We start from the raw sequence: 23,918 nt of genomic DNA, 5'->3' as shown, positions 1-23,918 counted from the left end.
TTTAAAGACATAAATTTGCAAGCCCATTGGAAGGTCTGCTATCCAACAATCCCATTCTTTTCCCAAGAGAACTACGCTCCAGAAAAATGGCACGTGTCCTCAGGGCATGAGTACCTTTTGATGTTTGGATGCTTCATCAGGATGTCTTAGCATGTTTTCCCTTCGTGTGCGTGTGTGTGTGTGTGTGTGTGTGTGTGTGTGTGTGTGATGAGATGGAGGAAAGCTTTAGTCCAAATTCAGGTCATGTCCAAATGAAGTTTTAGCCCCAAGACCAGAGCTTCATTCTCACTTGACTGTGAGAATGTTCATGGGTCTAGCTCACTTTTTTCTTCCTTTGTGCCTTGGCATTAATGTTAGTGAGTGTGGGGAGAGGAAAAGGCCTTGATTTGCAGTCCTTCTAAGAGACACCCTCCCCTTCATTCTCCCTAAGGAAGGACAACCTGCCTGGGAAGCACTGGCTTTTAGTTTTAGGGAATTTTGCTAAATTTGATAGTGGGACTCCTGCAAGTAGCTGCTGATTGGCTCCTTCAGGAAGAAAGTGGCTCTATCTCCTTGAGAAAGAAGAAAGTGGCTCCATCTCCTCGACATATGTCTCCTGATTTTATAAATTGATTTGCCATTTTCAGGCACTGCAAAGGACCCGTTCACTCCCCATAATAACTTCAGGTTATTATGCCGCTGTGTGGTAGGCTGGCGTCCCCAAAGTTGCAGGCACAGTCCTCATTTTCCTGCGATGATGGGGACAACTTTTCTGTTTTATTCCTGTCGGTCAGCACTGTGGAGTCTGTTTTGGCCGCTGCAATGCACTGACCTATCTCGCCAGGGACAAACTGCATTGATTCCTCTTCCTGGGTTGTAACTGATAGCTCAAAGCCCTCATTTGACAAGTATCATTTTCCTAAATAACATGCTAGGCTAGAACAGAGGCTAGGCCAAATCCGCAGACTCTTCCACACAATGAGGACACCATTCTAGAATGTCCCACTTTCAGTGTGGGGGAGGGGAAAGGGTTTGCTCTTGTGCTACCAACTAGTTAATTTTTTATTAATCACTTTTAAAATAGCACTTCTTATTTTGGTGCTCTCATTCAAGGGCTTATCTGCCAAGATTCCTGTTATAAAATGCTTTCTTTGTGGGAAACACAAACAGGAAGTGGCCAGTGGACAGTAGGAGCAGCTGGTGTGTATGTGGCAGCCCTCAGTCTCCCCACAACTTTTTTTTAATGATGAGAAGAGACATCAGATTTCTGGTTTTGTGTGTGTAAGAGAGAGAGATGGAGGGGGGGAAGCAAAGAGAAAAATAAAGCCATTCATCATCAACTACTTATTTTATGTAGAAAATGTTTTGTTTTCTGTTTTATGGACCAAGCATTTAGTCCGCCTTATGATTGAACGACGATCTCCCTGTAACCTTGAACCTACATAAGGTCAGCTGTGCCGTTTATAGAATGTTCAGAGCTGCACGGCTTGGGTGATGAAGGCCCATGTGACTTCCCATGTGATTTTCTATAGGCTGACTTTCAGCAGAAAGCATCTGATGCTTCTCTCTAGAAGGATTCCTTAGGATGAGGACGTCCAACCTTCCGTCACCCACCTTAAGGGTATTCTGTACTCAGTTTCCAAGTTGGAGGGTGTTGTCAGCTTTTCCTGTCACACCTTTTGTGGGCGGGAATAGAAATGCTAACCCAAGACAAAGGGAAAGGAAAAAGGAGGAAAAACCCTCCAACCTATCCGTAGCAAAAGGATTTGCCCCTGGCCCCTCATGGGCTAACCTTCCTGCTGGCTCAAACAGTAAAAGCGTCTGCCTGCGATTCAGGAAACCTGGGTTCGATAGCTGGGTTGGGAAGATCTTCTGAAGGAGGAAATGGCAACCCACTCCAGTACTCTTGCTTGGAAAATTCCATAGATGGAGGAGCCTGGTAGGCTACAGTCCATGGGGTCGCAAAGAGTCGGACACGACTGAGCGACTTCACTCACTCACTCCTCATGGGCTTGGGGGTTTGAGTCCCCTTTATGGCAGCCTTGCTGCCTTTGTGATAAGAGCCAGCACATGTCACAGAGGGTTAAGGTTCATGCTCCTAATGCTAAAGAAATTTGATGGTTCCTTTGACACTCCCTTTTTTAAAAAAAAACTGAGAATTTTTTTTTTTTGAGGAGTTTTGAGGATGTATTACCTTAACTTTTAGTACATTTGTTAAAAATACAGTTTGCAAAGCTTAATTTTTAATAATGACTGTGTTTAGCAATCGGCTTGTAAAATTCTAAGCTGAGAACTTTTAAAAAAATACTTTTATTTATTTATTGGCTGTGGTGAATCGTCGTTGCTGTGTGTGGGCGTTCTCTAGTTTCTAGGAAGCGTGGCCCACTCTCTGTTGCGGTGTGTGGGCTGCTCACTGTGGTGGCTTCCCTTGTTGCGGAGCACGGGTTCTCGGCCTGCGGGCTTTAGTAGTTGTGGGGCAGGGGCTTAGTTTCTGTACAACATGTGGATCCTCCCAGGCCAGGGATCGAACCCGTGTCTCCTGAAGTGGCAGGCGGATTCTTACTCCACTCTACTACTAGGGAGGTCTCACTTTTATATCAGCTCCCAAATTGGAAAGGTGGGAACAAATAAATTGAAACACAAATCTTCTAGATCTCTACAAAGCATACAGCCCAATTCCTCCTTGTGAAACGGCCATTCATTCACTCTCTGCTCCTGCTTGATGGTATCAGCGCTCAGAAAGGACTGTGGTTGCTTTTCCCCCACTTTCAATATGATGCTCTGAATTTCTCCTTTCCCTGGTTGACCTGAGGCCAGTTATCCTCCAAGTGACTTAGAAGGTATTGATGTATTTCAACTCTGTGCTCTCTCTCCAGCCTTATCGTCCCGTGATACTTGATTTGAAAAGAAAACATCCTGATCTCACTCATTTAATTTATTTTCTTCCAAAATCTAAGTCTTCAAAAATGTATGGTGAGAAATGAGGATAAAATTGAGATGTGATGGATTTGAAAAGTGCTTTACATTCCCCTTACAATCCCATGCCATGTGTTCATCTTCTCTAGGTAACAGCGACCAGTCTGGATCCCAGGAGAAGCTGCTTGTCGACAGCCAGGGCTTGAGCGGATGCTCTCCACGAGACTCAGGATGCTATGAAAGCAGTGAGAACTTGGAAAACGGTACTGTCAGCACAGATAGTCATAACTTCATGGTCATACGCAAGCCTTCTGGGCCATTTCTTGGTGTCTGTGCTTTGGCTAATGACTGTATTTCTTCCCCAGCCTGAGCCATTGCTTTTGAGAAAACTACAAATAGGGAGAGGAGCTTTTCCAGGGCAACTGGTGCTTGATTCAGATCCTTAGGCTGGAGGAACATCTCTTAAGAACCTAGGCAATGGATGATGCTGAGAGAGGAGTAGAGAGATCTTTTCATTAGTTACTCTTCTATCCTGCAGTAGCACCTAACTGGGAAGAGCTTAAACTTGTGTGTTAGAGAAAGGGACCCCAAACTTCCATTGTCTTGCAACTCTCGGAGGTTAGCCCTCCCTCTGGACCATGAAAAAAGTCAAGGGGGTTTAGAGTGGGGAGACCTGGAGTGCATAGCCAAAGACTTTGGTCAAATTACATCTCCAGCCATCCTTTGCCCTTACCTCTGAAATCATTAATATGAGTTTCTCTTTTATAGCTTGTTCTAAGACTTAAATAAAGTAGTAACATATAAAAAATACCTAGCATTTTGTAAGCACTGATTATGAATGAGGCAGTGGGCTAGATGTGTATACAATTTGCTAATTATCACTCAAATCCTGTAGTGCATATTTTATATGTGACGATGCTAAAGAGAAATTGAACATTAACTGAAGCACTTGTTCTCTTCTCTAGCTCATAATCCTCCCACAGTCAATGGTAGACTTTTTTTTCTTTTTTTTTTGCCACACCACACAGCATGTGGGATCTTAGTTCCTCGACCAATAATGGAACCTGAGCCCCATGCATTGGAAGGCAGAGTCTTAACCACTCAACTGCCAGGGAAGTCTGAATGGTAAACAATATTTTAGACCTGATTTTCCAATACTGTAAGCATTTTCAAGTCCAAACTCTTAACTACTTAATGTCATCATACATCAGCCAGGGGTATCTGGGCTTAGGTGAACTTCAAGCCAGAAGGGATTTAGTTTGTATATGTTATCATAAGTACCTTCACAAATCAATGTATGAAAGAAGGTGGACCTATTTGGGGAGCAAGGAAAAAGGCAACATATACCATAAAAGATCTCTTTGCTTATTTGTTTGCTTATTTGTTCTGAGGAGCAGGAATATTCTAGGGCTTAGGATTGTCGTTCATGAGTCTCATTTCAACATGAGAATTTGAAGAAGCCCGGCTGAGAACATTGTTACAAAACTAGGGCATGAAAGTTTGGTTTCTTTAGATCATTACCATCCATCACCTCAGTTTTTCTTCTTATATATACAGTAAACCTAAGCAGGGCTGGCCCTGGACTTTCAGATTGGGGGCCCCAGTAGCAGAATGACTCCTTCCATAAACATACATCATGCCGGCAGTATCATCATTACAGTAGGAAAATATCTAAATTCATACTAAAATAACGGGAAAAGTCTGACTTTATTCAAATATTGCTTCATTGTTGTGAAAGCTAGATCTCTGAATGAAGGGTGCATGATTAAACCTTAAAGATTACATTTTTGTTAAAAAAAAATCTCAAAACTTCAGACCAGCTAGACAGAAAGAATATAATTACCCACATCTAATATGGTACTTCCTTCCCACTCAGACAGCATGCATCACTAGGGGCTCAGACTTATGTTGCCCTAAACTTCACACATTAGGCCAGCCATTCTCATGGTCTAGTTTTTGGAAGTTATTGAAGAATGTGTATTTTCAGTTGATGGAGTAGGTCCCATACCCGCTACAAATGATGGACTCAGTTTGAATCAGTGGTTTACTTATATCCTCCATAGTTTAATGCACATAAAAGACTTCAGTAAACAGGTTTTGGACCAATAGGATCAGCCATCAATTTTACTTTGAAAAGCAGAGTAAAAGTATTCAGTGTAGATAGGAAATTGCTGGAAGTCCACAATTCAAACCAACTAAAAGCACTTTAAAAGTAAGATGTTTTCAAACTAGATTTTGACATTCCCCACCCCCCCAACTTTTCTGCTTTATCCACAAAATAGTTAAGGATATTTTCCTCTCCCAACCTTTGTTTTTTCACATATGAAACCAAGCTGCACGATTTTGTTCTGGTTTTACTAGGAAAGGTTTTTCATTGAGTGGAGAAGTAAACGCTGGGTTTACAGCAGCAGTGCCTCTTGGGCAGTTTGTAACTTCTGGTTGGGGAGCTCATGCTGCTTGAAGCCCTGATTATCTATGATCTTTGGGATCCTGCAAGGCTCTGAGGCCTGGAGGGGGTGCTTGGTGGGGTGAGTGATGGTGGCCACGGTGGAGGGGCTGGGCCTCAGCCTCGAGTGACCTCCACACTTCGACTTTGCTCTGGGTTATAAGTGAAGCTTCATTACAAAGGATCCTCCTGCTTTGGAAATCACTGATTTCAAAAGTACGATGTTCTGAATAAAGACGATTCTCTTACCATTATGAACGCCGTGCTAATCTTTTCCTTTCTGACCTCTTCACCGTTCCCCTTTCCAGTTAGCCCCTGCTGACTGCGGTGTGAGGTGAATAAATTCCGTCTAAAATACCTGCAGCCATAAATCTGAAATTGTGTGTCTCCTATGTCCTTTCCTTTTCGCAATAAAAACCAACATTTGAGTGTTGGGAACTATTAGGTCCATAAGGAAAACAATTTACCAGGTAGAGCATCCATCAGGGCCACACGAGCAGCGGTATTTTAAATGCCTCAGCTGCATGACCGAGGAGCAGAGCAATATCAAGGGAGAGGCCCATTCGAGGGCAGTGAGTCTTGTTCGTTGTTTCCCTGTCCTAACAGCCTAGAGGTATTCATAGGAAATTCCAGGTGGCTTACTTGTCTCAAACGAAAGGGAGTCTTAAGTGGACTGGGATCAGATGCAGTCAGTGTTACTCTGTTCATCAAGCAGAAGCAGCAGTTAGCATCAGTCAACAATTGTTAAGTAAGTAGACTGACTGGTTGATAAGTTTAGTTATCAGCCTGACAGTTAGTTTACTTTAATGAGGTCTGTTGCTTCAGTGGTTATTAGAACTGTACTGGTATCTTACGGACTCTGGCAGTAGACTCACTTAAGTTGTTTACTCGTTGTTACCAGGATTGGCTGACGGTTTGCAGGATACATTTACTTTACACACTTGAACAAAGCACAAAGCAGCGAGGATTTAAAAGAAGTTTTGAGGGTTCAGTGGTCACCAGGGAACCTTGGGGGGATACCATTTAAAGCAATGGTCCCCTGCCTTTTTTTGGCACCAGGGACCGGTTTCATGGAAGACAGTTTTTCCATGGATGAGGATGGAGGGAGGGATGGTTTGGGGGTGATTCAAGCGCATGACATTTATTGCACACTTTATTTCTGTTATTATTACATCAGCTCCACCTCAAATTATGGGGCCTTTGATCCCGGAGGTCAGAGATTCTCCTCTGTAAAGAACCTGTCCCCTTTGCAGCCCTGGTCTTAGGAAACGGTACTCTAATCAGAAATTCCATCAGTGTGGTTACTTAATGGGATATGGATATGCCTTCTTCCACACTGACTACAGCTGCGAACAGACATTAGGCCTAGATTTATTTTATGGCCTGACACAGCATATTTTCCTTCCACATAACTCAATTAGCTTTCATGTCCCCGAGTCCTTTAATAAGACTTAAGAATTCTTTTTAAAAAATAAAAATGGAACCACAGTAGCCTTACATCACCAGTGGTGACATTATGTCCTTAGTGTAATTCCACAGCGGGATATGGGAGTTGGAGATTTCAATAACATTCGCGCACCTTTTACATCAATTTGATTGATTTGCTTTTTAAGATGCGATTGTAAAAAACCTCTCCTTGCCTTGTAGGCAAGACTCGGAAAACCAGCCTCTCTGCCAAGTCATCAACCGAGTCCAGCCTGAAGTCTTTCAACAGGAACCAGCTGGGCAACTACCCAACCTTGCCTTTGACGAAGTCAGTGGATGCTCTGAAGCAGGGAGGGGAGGGGAGGCTGGGCGGTGGTCTCACCCCTCTCGCCTCCAAGAGCTGTGATCCCCCGTGTGTGACTGATTTGAACAAAAACCGAAGGAGTCTCCCCGTTTCCATCTGCCGGAGCTGTGAGACCCTGGAGGGCCCCCAGACCGTGGAGGCTTGGCCCCGGTCCCACTCCCTGGACGATCTTCAAGGAGAGCCCGAGAAAGATGTGCCTGGCGAGGTGACAGAACCCTCCCCGCAGACTGTACCTGAAGTGCCACAAAAGACAGCCCCCTCCGTCACAAAGGTTCCAAGCCCCAAACGAGATTCTGCTGTTGACAATGCATTGCTACTGACCCAAAGCAAGAGGTTTTCTGAACCTCAGAAAACGACTACTAAGAAACTGGATGGCCCGATGGGGTCCTTTTCACGGGGTACATCCCCCCCTCCGTGTTTGCCCAAAACCTTTGACGCCCAACCGCCTGCCGTTAAACCCAGTTTAACACGGACGCCTCTGGAGGGTCACAGGAAAGGACTCGATTTCGAAGGGACACATCACCCCGCGGGCACCAAAGAAGGCCTGGATGCTGAGCAGAGGGGCCCCGAGGCCAGAACGCAGGCCAAGCCTCCCGTCCAGCCTCCGCCCGTTCCCGCCAAGAAGAGCAGGGAGCGCCTCGCCAACGGGCTGCATCCTGTCCCTCCTGGTCCCCCCAGCGGCCCCGGCCCCGATGCACCGGGCCTGCCGCTTAAAAAGGGCAGCCCCGGCGGCCCCGGCGACTGTCCCCCGGCGGCGGCGGCGGCGGCCAGGCCTCCCCCGGGGCCGGAGCCGGGCAGCCCGCCGAGCACCAGGCCACCACCCTGGCTGTCGGAGCTGCCCGAGAGCGCCAGCCTCCAGGAGCACGGCGTGCGGCTCGGGCCCGCGCTGGCCAGGAAGGTCTCCTGCGCCCGCGGGCTGGACCTGGAAATGCTGACCGAGAACAAGCTGCGGGCGGAAGGCATTGATCTCACCGAGGAGCCCTATTCTGATAAGGTATCCGAGGCCCTGGCCCCCCAGCCCCATAAGTTGGGGGTGCCAGGCGGGAGCAACGTCATTGCCTTCCGGCGGCAGCTGGTGGCAGACAGTGGCGGGGCAGGGGGCCCTTGTCACCCCGCGCTGGGCGTTCAGATGAACAGAGCGCAGTGCCCAGATTAAATGCAAACACCGCCTTGGGGGCTTTCTTCTTTCCCTTCTCTTCTTTCACTTGTTTGTATTTAATTTTGGCCAACTATTCTTTGCCAGGAGAACTATATCAGTCATTACTAGAACCCGGTCCTGAAACAAAGCTCCGGTTTCCACGTGTTACTCAACATCTTTGTATTTAAATTTTAACAAATCCCCATTTCCTTTCACTGGATGTAAAATTGAATTAATAATAACCTTCGAAAGTACCTCTTAGAAGTGTTAACAGGATCAAATGTTAATAATATAAATGTAAACCTACTTTGAAAACTCTGGAGCCCTATTCAGATGTAAATGGGACTTCCCAGGTGACACTAGTGGTAAAGAACCTGCCTGCCTGTGCAGGAGATAAAAGAGATGCAGGTTTGACTTCTGGGTCAGGAAGATCTCCTGGAGAAGGAAATGGCAACCCACTCCAGTATTCTTACCTGGAGAATCCCATGGACAGAGGAGCCTGATGGGCCCCAGTCCCATGGGGTCGCAAAGAGTTGGACATGACTGGAGCTACTTAGCATCATTCAGATGTAATAATTATACTGTCTGATATCTGTATGGGTAACTGGGGATAGAGGACTATATAAAATACCCCATTGTACCAAAAACATTGAGAACTGTAATGAAAGCTCACTTCTCATTTGCAAAAAAGACAAATAAACACGTAGAACTGTGTGTGTGTACGCTCAGTCACTCAGTCCTTTTCAGCTCTTTGAGATGCTGTGGACTATAGCCGGCCAAGCTCCTCTATCCGTGGAATTTTCCCAGCAGGAACACTGGCGTGGGTTGCCATTTCCAGCTCCAGGGGATCTTCCCCACCCCATTGATTGAACCTGAGTCTCCAGCATTGCAGGAGGATCCTTACCTCTTAGCCACTGGGGAAGCCCAGAGTAGACCTACCAATATCAAAATAACTTTGAAGACAAATGCATGAAAATAGATGTAGTTGTATGTTAGTCCTAGAAATGCATGAATTGTTCTAATGCATTCCTGAGAGTCTTTGTTATAAGTGCCTTATGACCTTGAATGCCTTATGATAAAATACTCCTCCTCTGCCTTCTTAATATTTAGTGAATGAATCCCTTTGAGTGGAAAGTAGTGGCAATTCTACTGTACAGTAAATGCTGGCCTAGTATAACTCTTTGTAGCTGAGGGACCAATAGTAGATGATCTATAGAGCACAAGTTTGCCCTTCAATAACCTTTTGCAAAATGATCACATAGAGAGAGGTGAAGACCTTGGACCCCACGATGGAGGGTGATTGTGTTCTACTTTAACCATCTTTCAGGACACATTTCCAGAGCTCATCACTACCTAAAAGATAAAGATGTAAAATATTCTCTCTAAAATAGTTGTCTTGATACTAAAGAAAATATATTCACTTCAAATTTAAACTGTTGTTCCTACTTTCTAGTAGCTAAATGTCTTATCCTACCTTATGTTTGCTGTTCTTGGAGAAGGAAAAAGATCCTCGCAACCCTTGCTAAGAGATTTCTGTTCTTGCTCTCAGCACGGCCGCTGTGGGATTCCTGAGGCCCTGGTACAGAGGTATGCAGAAGACTTAGACCAGCCAGAAAGGGATGTCGCCACCAACATGGACCAGATCCGTGTCAAGCTGCTTCGGAAGCAGCACCGCATGGCGGTGAGCAGCCCGCGGTTCAGGGCCCCTCTCTTCCAGATTTCTGAAGTCCATTCAGTTATAGGGCTTAATGATGGGCATGCTGGCAGTCACTGAACAAGGTTCCTTATAAGATATCAAAGGGAGACACCTGGGAGAAAGTAATACGTACTCAGCCTGCAGAGTTTTAAAAATACAGTTTTGGAAAGAAAAAGATGAAAATTATCCATAATCCCAGCACTGTGGGGGGAAAAAAAAATCCATTTAGTTATTTCTCTGCACGTGTTATAATAGTACGTGTACAGTTTGGAAACTTTAATGTTTTCAGTTATCAGATTGTGAACCTATTTCTTTGTTACTGAAAATTTTTTTATATTGTTCATATTTCAAAGAGTTCTAGTAGGTGTGTCTTAGTTCAGCTAATTCCATATTGTTAAGACTTTTAGATTTTTTTCCAAACTTTTATTTTAAATAATTAAGTGAAGAATGTCTTGGTTAATAAATTCTATAGACTTTGTTGACTAATTTCTGAGGATATAGTCCTTCAAGAGGATTTGCTTCATTAAGACTCCAGAAAATCTCAAGGATTTGCACATTTGGTGGTAAATTGCCTTTCTGAGAGGAATCTCACTTGGCCTTCACAGAAGTCAAGTATCAATGTCCATTTCCCTGCCCTAGCCAACATTTATTATTGTATTTCTAATTCTTTATAATTGTATTGATTAATTTTAATTAATGCTTGATTTAATAAATCCTTAATTTTCTGGATGTTAATGTAGATTCAAAATACAGAAGAAAATCTACTTATATGAGTATCATTGCTTTTCTGGGTATCTTATTTTTTCACACTATCACATAGGTTTGCTTCTTCGGTCACTATAGGGATCATTGATTGAAGAGTGTGACCAACCATGAGACAAAATAGCCAGAAACATAAATGGTGACAGTTCAGAGATGTCCACACATAATTGGGGTTAGATCTAATTCCAAGTACCTTCTGGGACCTCAGACACTTTCTTGAGGATTTGTCTCACCTTGAGAAGCCAAGAAAGAATTCTCGATGCTTTGACATCTCATGGTATTATCCTTTTCTGATAGTGTAGTATTAAATGTAATATTTCAGTAGCCCTCCTCTTAGGCAAAGAAAGAGCTCTCCAGTGGCACCGGTCAAATCCTGCTGAAATCGCTTTCTCTGTTTACCTAGATCCCAAGCGGCGGACTCACAGAAATCTGCAGGAAGCCGCTGTCTCCTGGCTGCGTGTCGTCCGTGTCGGATTGGCTGATTTCCATCGGTCTGCCCATGTATGCCAGCGCCCTCACTGAGGCGGGCTTTAGCACCCTGGGCCAAGTGCCTTCTCTGTCCCACACTTGCCTTCAGGAGGCCGGCATCACAGAGGAGAGACACATAAGCAAGCTCGTGTCTGCAGCCAGACTCTTCAAACTGCCCCCAGGCCCCGAGGCCATGTAGCTGGGCCCGAGATGGGCCTGCCTGGACAAGAGCCACCCGTTCACTGTGTTCACGATGCTGATGCAATTCCTCCCTGGCTGGCCATGAGACCAGACCCAGGAGAAAGGCCCAGTGTGTTGCCAACAGAACTCGGAATCTTGGCACGGGACTGATGACCTTCTCTTCTCCAGAAAAGCCCCCCTCCGGGAAATTGGTGTGGTTCTCTGTGACCCCCCCAAAGAAAAGACAAGCACTTAGTTTTGTTTTCAGGATACAGGAGAACCAAGATGCTGACTTGCCACAAATGCTTTGCCCACAGTCTGTCTTGGTGCGCTGGGCGAGGGCAGAGGGCAGAGGGCATGGGGAGAGGCTGCCTGTCCCGTTTCTCAGCATGCTCCTCACCCTTCTGTCACCCTGCAGGGTTCCTGAGGCCCTGACGGGCTTTAGCCAGGCCAAAGTAACAGCCTCGGGAGTGATTGTACACTATTGACCAGGCTCATGTGTTCAAAAGTAAGAAAATCTGGCTGCACTGGAAAAAGAAAGCCCTATTCTCCTTTAGGTAAACAAGAGACGTTTTAATAATTGCTTTCTAGCAAATCAGCATTTATTTGCCTTAACGTAAGCTTTTAAGCAGTTATCTAACCTAGTGTTCACTACCTTGTAACCGTAGTTCCAGATCCTCAGCTTAGACTGCCATCTAACGTATGTGGGATGTTTCCAACAGAAATGGGCTTTTCTAATTGTCTCACTCTGACGTGGCTTATTTTATAGGGGTGTTTATCAGGCCAGGATTCATGTTGACTTTCAGATTTTAAACTAACTACAAATCTGGTAAAAAGCTCGCTGAAATTCACAAAGATGTCATGTGTGAGAGTATGTTTGTGTGTTTGAGGTTATGATCTTTCGTTTTAATCAGTTTAGTGTTAACATGTTGGTCATTGTGCTGCAGTATTGACTTGGAATCTTGACCATGTCCATTCCAAAATTCGGTCATTGGATAACAGATCACCTTTGCAAAAAGTCATTGTAAGTTGAATATTTAAGGAAGATGTTCTTTAAAGGGACATAGTTTGTAAGATATTTTAAAAGATTTTTTTCTTGGTTTTACAGTTAAAATACTGTTTTCCATCTTATTTAGGTAATTCACTTAAATATAATAAAGGTTCATTATGGAGCCAAACAAACTACATTGGCCATATATTAAATAGTTGCATGTTTTCAGTTTTTTCCAACTGATTTCAGCATTCTCTTTTAATCTATTGTCTGATTTTCTAGCAGACAGAAATTATTGTTCCCAGTTGCTTATAAAATGATTTTCCTTTACATTCTTATCATGAGCCCTATTTTAAGCATTGGGTGTGATCATTTATGGTAGAAATGCTTTGAGTTGTGATTTAAAAGTGCTGTAATATTTTATCTACTCATTAAAACAAATGATATCCCTCAGGGGAGAGGGGGGGGAAGATATTTTCATGAATTACAAAGCCATTTTGCCATTTGCTTTAAAATAGATCTGGATCCATATTTCTGAGGAAAAGGATATTCTCAGGTGATATTTTTTTTTTCTTCATGCTTTTGGTATGCATTTTAAAGAATAATATATATTTCTTCAATAATAGTCACCTTCTATAAGATGCCATGTAAGAAGTTGTGGAACATTAGAAGAAAAAGCTAAAACGGCCAAATTGCTATTGAACTCTTCAGCCCATTATGACATTCCTGTGGGATGTGACATTCCATGTAAAGGCTAAGGAGGCTGCAGGCTCTCCTGTAACGATGTCGTTGGAAGGGATTTCACGTGTGGAGGAGAGGATGCTTTAAAATGGACGGGCTCCTCACCCCACGTTTTCGGTGCCTCAGCGTGACTTGTGAGAGAGCCTGCTCAGAGTTGAAGCTGAGCTAAAAGACCACACGTATAGTCAGGTGATACATAGGAGCAAAGGAGAAGGGAAAATCATACGTGAATTTCCCGGTGTTAGTTCATTTTCACCGTAAGATTTTCACTTATGTAAAAGAGGTGCCAGAAAAGTGAACTTTCTGAATATGAGTTTTTAAGAATGCCAAACCATATATTTTTTTTTTTTCCATTCTTCTTTGGAAATCATTGCCTTTGCCTAGAAGTGAAATTCAGGGACCATGAGTCATTTTCAGTGGAAGGGCTTCCTCGTCTGTGGGATCTGAGGTGATTTTTTATTGTGCTTTTATTAAAATCCTTTTGTTTGTAAACTTTTAGTATGGTCTTCTTTTGCTTTCAACTTTTAAACTGACCTTAGAAAAGCCTGAATGCTTGTGTGTGACATTTGACCGAGATGGTTTGCGGCCGCCTGTGGATGCCGGGAGACAGGTGGTCGGCTTCGGCAATATCCGGTTTTCATCCGTTGCACTTGGTGCAGAGTGTTGAGGAGGGGTGAACACTGTTGTTTTAGAAAAGCACAGGAGAAACCTGGAGAGTTTGGCTCAGGTAGCTACACGTCCTTGTGTGTCGTTTTTTTCTCTGAAGCTGTCTATAAGGAAATGCAGCCAGCCCCAACCACTGCTTACATTCCCAGATAACCAAGAAGTAGATAGATTTTTCATGGCCTTGCCTTAGAGGCCCTTTTTCTCTTTTCCTGTACCCAGGCGTGGGTGAAATTGGAAATAAGTAGTCTGTTGAAAATCAGTTCCTGACAGAGCAAAGTTTGCTTTCATAGTTGCAGCAAGAGAAGTCAGTTCACTAAGTCAATGCTGCATGTGTGTACTGTATTATTTTCAGAAAAAAAAAAAAGTCTGAGTCCACATTATCTCGATTTTAAATTGATAGAGAAACAAGAAACTGTCAAGCAAGTTATATAACAACTAACAACATTGCACTTTCTGTATATGAAATCAATATTTAAATAACTTATTTTTCTCCATTGCTGTTCTTAAACATTGTAAGTAGCTGTAATATACCAGTACCGATATGTTCTTGCGATTGCTTCAGCCCAAGAAAGCTGTGTATTGTTTTAAAAATTGTAAAAATTATTGTGATGATTCATTTAGCAAAAAGAGGTGGACAGAAGGGTTTTCCTATGTATCAAAACTTGTCTATAATTATGTCATCTATGTACCTAGAAAAAAAAGTAAATAAATTTCTTCAGTTGAATCTGTCTCTTTTGTTGTTCCCTAGGTATTTCAAAGGTGAGTAAAAATGAAAGGGAATTAATGAGGTGTGGTTTAAGAATGAAATGTATTGCAAAAATAGTAGTTGTATACAACTAGACTGCCACATTATTTCTGCCATATCACCAAAACTCACTATCACATTCAAATTCTCTTTTGACAACTTATTTCAGTTTTTTTTCCCAAATATTACATAGTCAAGTCACATAATCACAGTATCTTAGCCCAGAAAGAGATTTTGGAAGTCATCTCTAGTCTAAGCCCATTTTTTTTCAATGAAGAATTTGAGTCCACACAGACTTGCCCAGTATCATAGGTATCAATAGTTAAATGGAAACAATCCAAGTCTTCCACCGAGAGAGAAAACCTTCTAGATTGGGATGTCCTAGAAATTAAGCAACTTGACAAAAATCATTTTCAACTTAGTGTATCGCAATTGATATAAAAATGCATTTTTAATTAGGAGGAAGTATATAATTCAACATTTTGAGTAGATATTATGTGCACTTGATGCAAAACCAGAAGTAACCCTCTCCTTTTCTTCCAGCCACCTATTTCTCACACTACAGGTCAGTATTACAACCACGGTTTGTGTGCCTTTTCAGAAATGCTCTGTTTACAAATAAAGCTGAATAAGCGTTTTTTCCATGTAGCATTTCCCCACAGTTTTTCACTTAGCATGTGGAATTGCTGTGTTATGTATAGAATTTTGATAGAATAGTTTAAATCCACTGGTGGATTTCAATAAAGATAGCTTTACCATGATTAGTCTTACTTACAAATCATGGTTTTACTTGCCACTCCCCCAATCCATTTTGTAAAGGGGGATATTTCATGTATTCTTAGAGTTTGGGGTTCCTCTGAAGTGAGGCATTATTTTAAAGAATTGATCATAAACCTCAAATCTTGTTTATCTCAAGCTGACTCCTAAGATTCTATAGCTCAATTCATAGAAAATAATTATTTTTTATGATCCCTAAGAAACCTTGATTGGATTCTTGGTATTATAACTTGGCTTCATATATGGCTGCTTATGTTGTATTCATTTAGAAGTTATAAGGAACATAAATTTGATTACCAAAAGGAGACAAGGGAAGGGCGGTTCTCATCTCACCACACAACTTATTTGGGAGCATCTTAGAATAATGACTTTCCTTATTCTGTAATAATGTGATAATAACTCATTGTAATAATGACTGACTTTATTTCTGAGGATCGACTCAGAGGAAAGTGTCTACACAGGACTTCTAGGGGTGTGTGTGAGGGTGTGAATGAGGGAGGAAGAGGCAGGAGAGGATAGATGCTCACTCAGGTGTAGGTCTGGACCACTCATCCGTGCATCAGGGGACCACGGGCAGCATTATTTGGAAGCATTCTAATTCCTCACACAGTGCTCCTCTTACACCGTGTCAGAGAAGAACACTGACCAGGAAGGTGAGCCATCACCTCTCTAAAACTCCAACAGAATACACAAAGGTCATAAACCACGTTTGAGCCCAATATGGAAGGACCTCTGGGTGCCTGTGTGGGAGCCAAAGGAGTTAAAATTAATCTGACTGCAATTTACTACCATCCTCGTTTATCTTCAACACTCCTCCCAAACCGAATGCCTGATCTTCCCCCCCATTTCTCATCTCAATTAATGATGACTTCTGGTCACTTGGATCAAATCCCTTCATCATCCTTGACTTCTTTTTTTTTCTCCTAGTCCACGTCAAGTTGTCAAGAAATCCTCTCTACTTTTGACATCTCTGGAAGCTGACCCCTTCTCTCCACCTCCATTGCTACAGTGGCCACCACCCCCTCACCTGGATTGTTCCAGAGCCACCTGCTCCTTGCCATCCAGCACTCTCAGCAGCCTGAGTGACTCAGCTATGAAGGTTTGTGTCCCCCCCAAATTCAAACATTGAAGCCAGTCCCCCAGTGGGATAGCATTAGGAGGTTGGGGCCTTTGGGAAGTGATTAGGTTTAGATGAGGTCACGAGGGCAGAGACCCAGGTCGGGATTAGAGTCTTTAAGATGAGGAAGGAACTATTGGCATCTTCTCTGTCCAGGTGAGGACCCAGTGAGAAGGCTGGCGTTGACCCTCCAGAAAGAGGGTTCTCAACAGAAGCTCAATCCTGCTAGAACTTGATCTTGGACTTTGCAGCCTCCAGAACTGGGAGAAAATTAATTTCTGTTGTGCAAGACACCCAGTCTATTGTATTTTATTGTCTGCCTGAGCAGACCCTGTAAAAACATAGGCCATGTTATGTCACTCCTCTGCCCCTACCCCTCCGTGCCTTTCCATTTTTTTTTTTTTGTTTTCTCTTCAGAGTCAAGTTTAACTTCTCTGCCGTGGGGACTTGCCTGGTGATTCAGTGGTTAGAACTCCTCATTTCTGCAGAAGTGTGATGTGGCCAGTGTTCACCCCCACCCCTCCTTGCCCCATTATACCCTCTGTGTCCCTAATGTAGCCAGAGAGGTCCTCACCTCAGACCATTGTGGGGTTCTCCTCAATCTGGAACGTTCTACCCCAGAAAATCCGCAGGACTAAATGCCTCCCATCCTCCTCCCATAGGTCTCTATTCAGAGCAACCTTTCAGAGTCCCGACTTCATCACTTAAACCGACACCATCCCTTAGCTTTATCTTGGCCACCAGTTCTGAGTCTCATACCTCCTTTATTTTCCCCTAAAGCGTTGATCACCTTCTAACACACTATGTATTCTACTTCTTTGTTATGTTGATTATTTATTAGCTATGTCCTCCTACAGTTTAAAGTTCAGGAATGCAGAGGTTGCTGTCTGTTGAGTCTGAACTTCTATACTTGACACATAGTATTTGTTCAACAGATGACAGTCCCAGAGCCTGATGGGTTTCCCATGTGGCGCTAGTGGTAAAGAACCCGCCTGCCAATGCAGGAGACATAAGAGAAACGGGTTCAATTCCTGGCTTGGGAAGATCTCCTGGAGGAGGACATGGCAACCCACTCCAGTATTTTGCCTGGAGAATCCCATGGTCGGAGGAGCCTGAAGGGTTACAGTCCATGGGGTCCCAGAGTCAGACAGGACTGAAGCGACTTAGCATGAGCCCGAAGCCCCTGAAGCCAAAATATTAAAGCTGGAGATGGTTCACTTTCATTTCAGGTTAAGGGTGAAGAAGTGGTCTTCATTGGTGCCTCAGACAGTAAAGAATCTGCCTATAACACAGGAGACCTGGGTTCGATCCCTGAGTCGGGAACAACTCCTGGAGAAGAGAATGGCTGCTGAATGCAGTATTCTTGCTTGGAAAATTCCATGGACAGAGGAGCCTGGAGGCTACAGACCATGGAGTCGCAAAAAGTCGGACTCAACTGAGCGACTAACACACACATACATAGGCGAGGAAACGGACGCAGAGAGGCGACAAGAGTAGCTAAGGTCATACACAGCCAGTGACAGAGTAAATCGACAAAGAGACAGACCCTTTCTACCCATCAAAGGATTTGCAGGGGCACGTGGGCATCCGCGGCTTAAAAAGAAATGACAGTAAAGCGCTTTATCCTCAGCCGCTTCCCGCAAATAAACTCTTGCAGAGGGAGTAGTAGCTGCAGCATCTGGCCACCAGAGGGCACTGCTGTGCCAGATTGAAGGCCGACCCTGAGGAGGGCGGGAGGTGAGAGCGGGAGGAGCGCGCTCGCTCAGCATCCACACCGGAGCCGCGAAAAAGACGTGCTGCCGGGGCAAGGAGGGCGGGACCTCCGCGATCCTCCAAGTTATCAGCGAGACCTTGGGTCCTGTAAACCACCCATTGAAGCGCCACTGAAGAATGATGATGGAGGCTGGTGGAATTCACAATCCACTTTAATAAACACGATGGGGCTCTTGGCTCCGCCTTATTTCTGCTTTAATTAGCAGAGAGACCTGACCGCCTCTGGTCGCTGCTCCGGGTGGTTTTAGGGATCTGGAGCCCTCTTGCGGACCATAGGAGCAAGTTGGAGGAAAGAGGTGTTTTTTGACTCTGAAATAAACTCCTAAACTTTAGATGTCGAGCAATGAGATGTAAACCAGGCTCATTTTTGTTCGAATGGCATTTCGTTGCTCACGGCCCAGAACAGCCTGACATTATAAAAAGCAGCGGGCAGGATGCAGTCCAGCTGCTCTCTGAACTTTTGACACACGCGAGAGCATTTGGCCTTCACACTGCCCCCCTGCGTTAGACACTGTGATCCCCATTTTTCAGCAGAGGGAGCTGCAGTCACAGAGGTGTGGGTAGAAGAGAGGAGATTTGACCTTGGGTTATTTCTTGCATGCGTTTGTGCTAAGTCGCTTCAGTCCTGTCTGATTCTTTATGACCCCATGGACTGTAGCTCTCCAGGCTCCTCTGTCCATGGGATTCTCCAGGCAAAAATACTGCAGTATATTGCTGTGCCCGCCTTCAGGTGATTTTCCCAACCCAAGGATCGAACTCAGGTCTCCTGTGGCTCCTGCATTGTAGGGAGAAGCTTTACCACTGAGCCGCCTGGGAAAGCCTGCCCTTTGGCTTAACCACTACTCAATAATTCTGGTTCTCAGCCTGAACAATATTAGAATCACCTGTTGTGTGAGTCTGCGTTCAACCAAAGAAGCAGAACCAATCAGAGATAAATTTAAGAAATGTAGGGACTTTCCTGGCAGTCTGGTGGTTAAGATTCCACACTTCCACTGCAGGGGGCACGGGTTTGATTCCGGGTCTAGGAACCAAGACCCCACAAGCTGCATGACTCAGCAAAACAAAAAAGAAGAAGGGAGAAATGTATTGCACAGATCAACAATCATGGGGGCTGTCTGGGAAAACCTCGTATCCATAGGGCATAGGAGCTTCAGGCTGGAACCCTTGGGCGTGAACTGAAGCTGTTAGCCACATCAGGATTTCTTCATCCTCAGCTCAGCTCTTCACATCTTTCAGGGGACTGAACCAGGCTCACACATATTTAGTCTCCCTTACTAAAGGTTAACTGATGATGGACTTGAATCACATCTACAGAACACCTTCACAGCAATACCTAAGGTAATGCTGATTGAATAACTGAGGGCTGTAGCTGTCTCAGTCCAGGCTGCCGTAACACAAAACTACAGACCTGCTTCTTGACAACAGAAATTTACTTCTCACAGTTCTGAGGGATGGAAGTTCAAGTTCAGAGTGTCAGTGCTGTCAGATTCCATTGAGAGCCTGCTTCCAGGTTAGACTGCCGACTTCTCCTTATATCCTCAAATGGCAGACAGAAAGAGACAATCTTCCTCATGTTCTGTAAGGGCACAGATTCCATTCATGAGGGCACCACCCTCATCACTCATCTAATCCTAAGCCCCTCCCAAAGCCCCACCTCCTAATACCATCACATTGGAGGGTAGGATTTCAGCTTAGGAAGCCTGCGGGAACACGTGTGCTTCTTCTAAGTTGCTTGTGTCCAACTCTTTGCGACCCCATGGGCTGTAACCTGCCAGACTCCTCTGTCCATGGAATTTTCCAGGCAGGAGTACTAGAGTGGGTTGCTGTTTCCTTCTCCAGAGGATCTTCCCGACCCAGGAATCAAACCTGTGTCTCTTAAGTCTCCTGCATTCGAAAGCAGGTTCTTTACCACTAGCGCCACCTGGGAAGGGGAACGTATGCAGTCCTTAACAGTGGCCTGGCCAGGAGGACACGTTGAACACCACTGTACTGTGAAAGTTTTAAAAAGTCGTCTCTGGTCCTACCCTGGACCAGAAGTGGAAATGTCGGCTCATATGGTAGTCATCTCTTCCTAATAGATCAATTCCTTATAAATCAATTCAAAACCATATTCGAAAGTGCCACAAATCGTCTGAACTTCTGTCCAAGGACACCGTGCTGTCTCTCATACAAGCTTTTCAATGTCCTTAAGTATGTCATTTGTCTAAAGGGCCAGTAATAGAAGTTAAAGAATACTGCTAACAGCTTTGAGCTTCTTCCATTTCTGAAAATAACTAACCAATTTGAACAGGGACCCAGTTACCACCTGGAATAGTCTTTTTCTGTCAAATTGAACTGCTTCAGTCCCCACTTCCCCAAAGTATAGGGCATCTTGTATCTCTCCCTAAGACATTCCTGAAAAGAGTTGCCCAAGAATCCCAGGGTTTGCTGACCTCAAAGGATCCTGTCTCACTTCAAAAGAATAAGTTACGATCAGAGTCAGAGAAGTCTGTGGACTTCTCTGAGAAACCTATGGACAGCCTATGGACCAGAGAAGCCTATGGACAGGCTCCAGGTCCTGCCGAGTTCTTTTGCTGTAGGGTCACCGTGTCCCTATGGTTCATTGACCTTGCTTTCTACTTTCAAAGAACACAAACACCATGATGACATTTTGTTATGAGGGAGGATAAAAGACAGGCTCAGAGTTCCATCTATCTGAAGCTTAAAGCCTCCAAAGGGGAGGCCTTCCCAGCTGCACAAGATGCTCTCTTTGCTTTGGTGGCTTTACTGGGGGTACTTTGGGCTTCAGCCAAACAATCGGCCAAAACCAGCCCCCAAATGGCCCTCCCCACGGGGGCACTGTGCCCAGGTTACCATCCAGATTCAGGCTCCCCTGGAACTAGGCTTCTTCTCGGGGACCCTGGGTGTCCTTTCCCGTCTGACCCATCTCAGCCTTTCAGAGACGTTCTATCATGTTGCACTCTTGAAAAGGCAGAGGTTAGGGGATGACATCTCTTTCTTTCCCAGGTGGAGCCTGGGTCCCTGTTCAAATTTACTCACATTCCTCCAAGCAACTGCTTTGCATAACAAGGGATATGAGAGACAGCTGTTTAGGTCACACGTGTCCCATTATGTGACATAATGGGTGACGTAATTAATGACTTAAGCCAGAGTCACCGTGAGGTGCCACTCAAGCGACCACACAGGGGCGACTGGGGTATCGACCTAGATAGACAGCTGCCAGCTTCTAAAGTCCTGCTTAGAGCTTCCCTGGAGGCTCAGTGGTAAAGAATCCGCCTGCCATTGTATGAGACACAGGAGACACGGGTTCAATCCCTGATACGGGAAGACTCTGCATGCCCAGGAGCACCCAAGCCCACACGCCACAACTACTGAGCCTATGCGCTGGAGTCCGGGAACTGCAACTTCTGAGCCCACAGGCCCTAGAGCCCGAGCTTTGCAACAAGAGAAGCCACCGCAGTGAGAGGTCCGGGCACCATGAGCAGAGCGTAGCCTCTGCTCGCCACAAGAGAACAGCCCGAGCAGCGAAGACCCAGCACAACCACCAATAAATAAAATTATAAAATAAAGTTGCCAGCCTTTAAAAAAAAAAAAAAGTGCTGCTCAGTCAAGCTTCTAAGAACTCAGACTGTAAACTCTGAAGTGACTCCAGCTTCCCGGAGAGCGGGGGCGCTAGTCAGAATGGAGTGGGGTCACATGACGGGAGTCGGGGACTTTCACTGGCACGGGCTCTCCCCTGGCATCGTGCCCGCTGTGGTCTGTGTGCAGCCACGCTGGGAGAGTAGACCCGAGAAGCCCCACTTGTGACGGGGTCGGGGGGTATTACCTCAGAAGGCCAGGTGGGGGTGCGGCAGACCCAGGAAAGGGGCCACGGCCCCTCACCTCTCTGTCACGTTGATAAGTGGTAGATGGGGCTTGGGATGTCACACCGAGGCCACGATGGCACACCAGAAGATGGGGCCACAGCACCCCCTGTCTGCTGCCATAGCTCCTCCGATGGAGAAGGAGATGGCAGTCCACTCCGGTACTCTTGCCTGGACAATCCCATGGGTGGAGGAGCCTGGCGGGCTACAGTCTGTGGGGTCACAAAGAGTCGGACCTGACTGAGTGACTAACACACTACACCACACCATGCCTCTCCCGAGGTTAATCTCAATCCTTCCCACTTTTGCCGAGGCCTGTCCTCACTTAGACCTGCAAACCTTCCTCTTGGCTTTCATCACAGGTGCCAAATTAAAATCTCTTTCAAAGGCGTGTCTCTGGAGCAGGGGGTAACGGTGGGGCTGGAGGGGAGGAGGATGAAGGTGGAGAGGTGAGCCATCGCCCTAGACGTGCGTCCCAAGTCTTTGACCTGGGAGTCCCCCGATCTCCTGCTTGGGCTCCGAGCCTCAGAGTCGCTCTCTGCTTCTGATACGGCCCGAGTGTCTGTCAAGGCCTCCTCAGAGCACCTCTGGGAGCTCCCCGCCGAGGCCTGCCGTGGTTTGCAGAGCAGATTCAGCGTTGTCTCACCAGGGACACGTGTGTGAATTTCTTCCATCTTCCTAGAAGAGGTTTCCAAAAGTTTTCCAAGGCCCCTTTCAGCTGTGGTCTACACGCAGGACCTGGGCGCCTCTCCAGGGAGGAGCCGCGTTTACTTTGGCTCCGGGGCTCTTCCTGTTTTGTCCCAGGCTCAGAATGCATGGATAGGGGCCTCGCCGGGAGGGGTACCGCCGTAATTCTCTGCGCTGTCAAGACGGTTTGGATGGAGACTGGCCACCCCAGCCATTGGGAAACTCCTATCCTCACCTCTCCCGTTGGCTTTGAGGTGAGAGGGAGCTGCTTACCGAAGAATATTTGATGGTTGGATCGTAGAGGATGTTACAAATCCTCAAATTTTTCCCTCCAAAATTAGAGAAGATGTCTCACGTTCATTTTTGAAAATCTATGCGCAAGGTACATGAAAGAATGATTTTTCACAAAGCAAGAAATCAAGATTTTTTCCTCAGACTCGTGGTTCACACAGCCTAGTGAGGCCAAATACCTGCCTGAGGCAGGAAGAGTGGTTCAACTCATAGCACGCTCCAAATGTACAAATTGAACAATTCATTGACTTTTTTACTTTTGGCAGGGGGAGGAGAGGAGGACTTGCCAGAACTCATTACTTTACCTCAGCTCCTCCCGGAAATGTGTTCATTCCGTGAGTGCCATGAAGGTGATCCTCTCTGCTACGCCCACATTATCAACTCAAGCATCTCTTACCCGTTTTTCCACTCAGGAAAACAAGGGGTCAGCGCTCAGCAGAGATCCCGGAGGCACTCCCTCCATTAGCGTTCATCCCGGAAGCATCACCACGCCTCATCCCTGATTCTCTTCCTTAGAGATCTCCCGGGAGCCCGAGGCTGAACCGCCAGCGCCAGCAATGCTTCCCAGCATTTCATGAACCACTGGGGCAGCAGGCTGGGGGCAGTAGCTCAGAGGTCGGCGATCCTGGTACCATTTCCCCTCTTTCATCCCCCACAGTGACTTGCTCACTTCACTCTGAGGGAAGGCACCCAGAATTCATTTTAAAATTTAGGTTTGTTGTTATTTAGTCGCTCAGTCGTGTCGGACTCTTGCACTACAGCCCACCAGGCTCCTCTGTCCATGGGATGCTTCAGATAAGAATACTGGAGTGGGTTGCCATTTCCTTCTCCAGGGGATCTTCCTGACCCAGGGATCAAACCTGTGATGCCTGAAAGTCTCCTGCATTGCAGGC

At 45.5% G+C, this 23,918-nt stretch overlaps 1 protein-coding gene across 5 annotated transcripts in view; it reads left to right on the top strand.

Moving 5' to 3' along the window:
- Nucleotides 1-14,496, top strand: part of SASH1 (SAM and SH3 domain containing 1) — a 185,687-nt gene extending 171,191 nt beyond the window's left edge. For all 5 annotated transcript variants that reach the window (XM_065931175.1, XM_065931178.1, XM_065931179.1 and 2 more), the window contains 4 exons: nt 3,045-3,158; nt 6,989-8,124; nt 9,818-9,949; nt 11,130-14,496. In XM_065931175.1, the coding sequence (XP_065787247.1) occupies nt 3,045-3,158; nt 6,989-8,124; nt 9,818-9,949; nt 11,130-11,393 (1,646 nt within the window). In that variant the 3' untranslated portion in view covers nt 11,394-14,496. The remainder of the gene's footprint in view (nt 1-3,044; nt 3,159-6,988; nt 8,125-9,817; nt 9,950-11,129) is intronic.
- Nucleotides 14,497-23,918: the final 9,422 nt, after the last annotated feature.

This window comes from Muntiacus reevesi, chromosome 3 (genome assembly GCF_963930625.1).
Source record: "Muntiacus reevesi chromosome 3, mMunRee1.1, whole genome shotgun sequence".
In the NCBI taxonomy this organism is placed as follows: domain Eukaryota; kingdom Metazoa; phylum Chordata; class Mammalia; order Artiodactyla; family Cervidae; genus Muntiacus; species Muntiacus reevesi.
This window is presented reverse-complemented; position numbering and strand designations above follow the sequence as displayed.